A 6,021-nucleotide genomic window follows, 5' to 3' on the forward strand; every position below is an offset into this window, starting at 1 on the left:
AAGATTCTGTAAAGATGAGATGAAAAATACTCAAAGGATAAATTTAATTGGTTTATTATTTAGATAAGTTGAAAAAAGTTAAACAAGCAAGTAAATGAAGAAACAAGGCAGAGGAGAGAAAAGCCCAACAATCCCCTCTGAGCAAGCACTTGGCGACAGTGGGGAGGAAAAACTGCCTTTAAACGGGCAGGAACCTCCGGCAGAACCAGGCTCAGGAGGGGACAATCAACGGCCGGGACTGGTTGGGGGGGTTAACAGAGGTGGAGCAAGACGAGGCTACATCAGGTGAGGAAGCAGTAGCGTCTCTCCTCCGGAACAAGTGGAACCATTTTCTCTTTTTTTTCATGCACTTTTCCACGAGCGCTTTTTTCTCCAGGATGAGATTTCTCAGCTCATCGATGGTTTCTGCGTTTTGTTCTTCAAGTTTCTCACATCTTTGTTCCACCTCTTCCAATGTTGCTTGTTGTTCTTCAAGCTTGTCTTTGAGTTGTTTGGATGTTGCCTCCTGTATCAGCTTGTCCTTGTGCATGTCTGCATTTCTCTGTTGGACCTCTTTGTGCTTGTCTTCTAACTGCTCGTTTCTTTTCTGGATTTCTTGGAGCGTGAGCTGCAGGTCTTCATGTATTTTGTCTTCTTGTTGTTTTTGCGCCTGCATTTGAGTGTTTTCACGCTTCAAGTTATTGAATTCCACCAAAATCCCCTTAACGAGCTCGGAGTTGTTTCTCGCTATCTGATCGATCCTTCTCTGCATCTGTGAGCAGCGTTTCTCCAGTTTGTCCTTTTCTTCTTCCACTTTAGTTGCTTTGTCCTCCAGCTGATTACAAAACTCTTGCAGTTTTAGATTTTTAGACTCAAAGTCCTGGACGATACGTTTTCCTTCTTTCAGTCTTTCTTGCTGTTGCTCTTTCTGTTGAAGAAGGTCTTTATTTTGGCGCAGTGTTTCATCCAGGCTTTCTTTCAGCATGCGGTATTTTTCCTGCATGCTCTTCAGTTCGTGCTGCATGTCTCGTTGCTTTTTGTCCTGCTCTTCCTTCTGTTGGAGGAATTCTTTCTTTTCTTCCACAGCTTCATGGAGCTGTCTTTGGAGGAGCCGATTTTTTCGGTCCATGTATTGGAGATCCCGTTGTATCTTATCAGTCATCGTTTTCTTGTCTTGGAGCTGGTTGGTCATTTCTTTTAGTTCTGCACTCTTTTGCCTGTTTTCTTTAATGAGGTGCACAATCTGCTCTCGGCTCTGAGCAAACTTGATTCCCCAGCCCTCATTAATAATTTTTATGTCCGGCTGGCACTGTTGTCTTTCTTCCAACTCTTTATTTTGGGCTTCCATTCGTCTACATTTGTCCTCCAGTTGAAGTTTCTCTTCTTCAATTTGTTGCATTTTTTTCTGGAGAAGGTAGTTTTCCTTCCTACTCTCCTCTAACGCCCTTTGGAAGGATGACACGCCATTTGGGGAAATTGGCCGGCCACGCCAGGAAGGAGAGGCGGCGTAATCTTTTTGAATTGGTTGTTTTTTTCTTGGAAACATGTTGGAGTTTCTATACGATGACTTTGAAGAGCTTGTGGTGAACGTTTTGTAGGCTGCAAACACAGATGCTGCTGAAACGAACTAAAACTTGCTGTTTCTCACCCCTACTTAAGGAAAAACATCAAAGGACTTAAGATTCTTAAGATCTATGACATCATCACTCCCTAAGCCAATGAGATTGTCACAAGACATTTTGGAATGGGGTATTTTTTTTTAAACTGTTTTCAAACTTAACTTAAAATTTCAGTGTTTCCTGGTTGTGGACTATTGGTTAGTCCAGCCGATTAAGAAATTAATTGTCACAAACATCCCTAATATTATATAACAGACGACAGAAAACACGAGTTTTTTTTCTACTCAATAGAGGTATAATAAAAGTTTTTTTAATTATCCTACTTTTTATAAAAGAGAACATTTATTAAAGATTATGTATTTAATTAAAAAACTCTGTTCATCTAAAGCAGGGGTCAGCAACCTTTAAGACCCAAAGAGCCAAAGAGCCATAATTGGCCTATCTGGGGTTGAAAGGCTCGATAAATGCACTGCGTTTCGCCGGGTACACCGGCTTCCGCGAGTGTGACGCTTATTTTGAGCGATGAAAAAATAAGAAAATATAATTTTATTTGTATATTGCAAAATCACAATAATCTTCCAATTTAGAACTACAAGTTAAAAAAAAGAACTAACATAAATAAAATACACTTCAGCTAATTTATTTTCACAAACCACGCGGAGCCGCACTATAAGGACTAAAGAGCTGCAGGTTGCCGACCCCTGATCTAAAGGGTTTAACAAAAAGGGGGAGCTTCCTGCTGGAAATTGAAATGTCCCCATGTCCCCACTGGGCGATCGTGGCTCAAGAGTTAGGAGTTCGCCTTGTAATCGAGCCCCGGCTTGGACAGTCTCGGGCAAGACACTTCACCCGGCAAGACACTTCACCCGTTGCCTGCTGGTGGTGGTCAGAGGGCCTGGTGGCGCCCCAGGGTGGCTGTAGCTACATCACCAGTGTGTGAATGTGTGCGTGAATGGGTGGATGACTGAACGTGGGTGCTTAACTAGTTAAAAAAACAAACAAACATCGGTCTCTTATTTTTTATGTCACACAGGAAAGAAGCTTCAATGTCTGATGAGAAGACATTAATTTGTTGGTGTTTGTGGTGTTTGGTGCAGTTTTCTTGTTCTCTGGCTTGTTGTTTATTTACAGTGGAGATGAAGATCTCTAACAAGTTGATTTGTTCACATTTGCACATCTTAATTTTTAAGAGGAATGTGTTTTTTTGAGTTTGTACACTATATGCATGTAAGGCAACCGTTTCCTTTTTCTGTATTTTTGTGTGCTGCTCTTTTAACAAAAGGGGAACAAAAGACATTTAAATCGACCTCAGATGATTTGTTTAAATTTTTACAAGGTCTTACTGAGGTGATGCAAAGTGAAACATGCTTCTTTTTTGGTAATGTGCTGGAAAAGCTTGAAAATTGACCTTGAATGTGCTTAAAAAGTGCTTGAATTTGACCCTAAAAATGTGTATGAACCCTGCATATATTGCAGTATTTACAGTTTATAGTAGGAATTTCATGGCAACAGCTAATCTTTATTTTGTTTACTGGGAAATGAAATGCTGCCAATTCACAAAGCTGTGCTTCAGCTGCACTTCCTGTTGTAGACTTGTGATGCACACAGGCTCTGTTCCAGCACTCAGCATGTTCTTCCTTATTTGCTCCACCAGGGGGAGCTCCTAAACTATGACATCTTGATAGGAGTGAACCAGGGAGAGGGGCTGAAGTTTGTGGACGACAGTGAGGACAACGACGGCATCTCAGCTGCGGCGTTCGACTACACCATCTCCAACTTTGTTGACAACCTCTACGGCTACCCAGAGGGTGAGGACGCCACCTCTGTACACTGCCACTTTTTCAGTTATTCCATTTTACAGCCTCCTCTCACTTAACTGCATTTTGCAGCATCATCAGGTTTTGTCTCATTAGGAGCCGCGTTTGTTGATTTGTTCGTTTTTTTCTGTTTGCTGTATTCATTAAAATAAACGGATAATCGTCAAAATGACAAATGTGGACAATTATCAAAGCTTACATTACAATTCTGACAGCTGGAGTTCACATGAATTTTCAAAAGAATATCAAAACCTGTGAAAGTGCTTTAAGCGTTTAAAACATGCGAGTAAAGAATGGAATCAGTAACATGTGAGCCCAGTGAAGTGCATCAAACAAGACAAGCGTGCTAAAGAGAGCCACTCATCCACATCACGGCGTGTCTGCGCCTTAACCTTTGAGGCTCTGTGGGCAGTAATGCTATCATCCCCCAGGTAGTGGGCTCCCAATCTCAGTGTCGGTGTTTCTGACAGATCGGCCTGCGAACCCCTCACAGCCGGACCACAGTCACAGTACAGACATGTTTGGATAATGCAGTCATGCTTCCTCTCTGCTGCCTGTCACTCCTTCTGTTATCAGAAAGAGTTTTTTTTCCTCTCTAGATTTCTCACTCGCTTCCTGTTTACGGACCACCAGTGGGTGGCACCAGCTGTGGCCACTGCCAAACTCCATGCTGAGTTTCAGTCCCCAGTTTACTTTTACACGTTCTACCACCACTGCCAAACCGAGACGCGGCCCGAGTGGGCCGACGCCGCGCACGGAGACGAGATACCTTACGTGTTCGGCGTACCGATGATCGGTGCCACGGACCTGTTCCCGTGCAACTTCTCCAAGAACGATGTGATGCTGAGCGCTGTGGTCATGACTTACTGGACTAACTTCGCAAAGACTGGGTAGGCCTCATGTCACAGTAGTGTAAACTGTACACGTTACTGTATGTTCTCTGATAGCCTTCTAGTCATCTTGAATACTTGAATCTGGGTTGCTAGTTTAATTCCCGTGTGGCTTTGAAGAATTGAACATACTGGTTCACCAAAAGCATCCAGATCCCAGAGCAGCCGGTTGGTCTTAGATAGTTTAAAGGTTGCACAGAGAATGGGCCTCCTGTCTGTATTCAGTGTATTGATTCCACATGTTACTTATAATGGAGACTGAATATAACTTTGAACTGAAACGTTTAACCTTTATGCTCCACCAGGGACCCCAACCTGCCCGTCCCTCAGGACACCAAGTTCATTCATACCAAGCCCAACCGCTTCGAGGAGGTCATCTGGACCAAGTTCAACTGGAAGGACAAGCAGTACCTTCACATCGGTTTGAAACCTCGTGTCAGAGACAACTACAGAGCTAACAAAGTGGCCTTTTGGCTGGAATTAGTCCCTCATCTTCACAGCCTGCACGACGTGCTCTTTCCCACCACTACGCGCTCCCCCGCAGGCTGTGACCCCGGCACCATGAGGCCCAGAAACAACGTTCCTCGAACCACTCGTCATCCTTACCCTATCTTCCCATCAGATCCTGAGCCCGAGGGCTCAGAGCGCCCGCCCCAGGACCTCTTTCCCGGAGACACCCGCGACTACTCCACCGAACTGAGCGTGACAGTTGCAGTTGGAGCGTCGCTCTTCTTCCTCAACATCCTGGCCTTCGCCGCCCTTTACTACAAGCGTGACAAGCGGCACGAGATGCGCCGGCACCGGCTGTCCCCTCAGCGGGGCGGCCCCGCCAACGACCTGGCTCACAGCCAGGAGGAGGAGATCATGTCCCTGCAGATGAAGGACTGGGAGCACGACGCTCACCACGACATGGAGCCCCTGCGACCCCACGACATCCTGCGGCCCGCCTGCCCTCCCGACTACACCCTGGCGCTGCGCCGCGCCCCCGACAACGTGCCGCTGATGAAGCCAAACACCATCACCGTGATCCCCAGCACCATCACCAGCATGCAGCCTCTTCACGCCTTCAACGGCCACAACAACACCCTGCCCCACCCCCACTCCACCACCAGGGTATAGTAGGGACAGGCCCGACACAGCGCCACCTAGGGACCAGGAACACTGGCTCTGCTACCGCTCTGGAAGGGAGGCCTCTAGACGTGGGCCTTCGTTCTGTCCTCTTATTCTCTTCTTTCTCCAAAAGCAACTACACCTGCTGCGTCATGTGCTGTGAAACTTGGCAGCTCCCTCCACTGGTGGCATGTGGAGGTGCAACTGAAGTGTCCAGCAGCAGATGAGCAGTTTGGGGTGGGTGACTCAGATCTTTCAAAGATACTGTTTTCAAAGACGGTCTGCTGTTTCCAGGCTCAAGACCTCCAACATTTGTCAAAGGGACGAATGCTCTCTCGCTCCTCGCTGTTTTCTCTTTTTTACGTTGGCGTCATCTCTTTTTCCATCTCCTGTGTGTTATGTGCACATTATGCTTCTCTTTTCTACATCCGTGTTTTATTACTGCTCTCTTCCTCTCATTTGACACGCCTCCCTCCTGCTCTTCTCTAAAAATTCCCGATCTGCTGAGCAGTTTGGAGGCGGGAGGCGTACACTAAACATATAACTATGAAAACACTGATATCTTTCATTCGACCAGCATTTTTAGGTGCCAAGTAAGTACTGCTG

The 6,021-nt window shown here is 45.8% G+C and overlaps 1 protein-coding gene and 1 pseudogene across 1 annotated transcript; one reads left to right on the forward strand and one right to left on the reverse strand.

Moving 5' to 3' along the window:
* Positions 1-281: 281 nt before the first annotated feature.
* Positions 282-1,525, reverse strand: LOC146577708 (uncharacterized; annotated as a pseudogene).
* On the forward strand, positions 1,524-5,476 carry LOC146577709 (neuroligin-2-like). The gene is made up of 4 exons (XM_085267700.1): positions 1,524-1,562; positions 3,190-3,423; positions 3,992-4,305; positions 4,611-5,476. Exons 1-4 carry the CDS (start codon positions 1,524-1,526, stop codon positions 5,422-5,424), a joined length of 1,401 nt encoding a protein of 466 aa, XP_085123826.1. The 3' UTR covers positions 5,425-5,476.
* The last annotated feature ends 545 nt before the right edge of the window (positions 5,477-6,021 follow it).

Source organism: Mchenga conophoros, linkage group LG3, assembly GCF_057382185.1.
Source record: "Mchenga conophoros isolate Kocher_MC1m ecotype Shallow Benthic linkage group LG3, M_conophoros_male_GT1.1, whole genome shotgun sequence".
Taxonomy (NCBI): Eukaryota; Metazoa; Chordata; class Actinopteri; order Cichliformes; family Cichlidae; genus Mchenga; species Mchenga conophoros.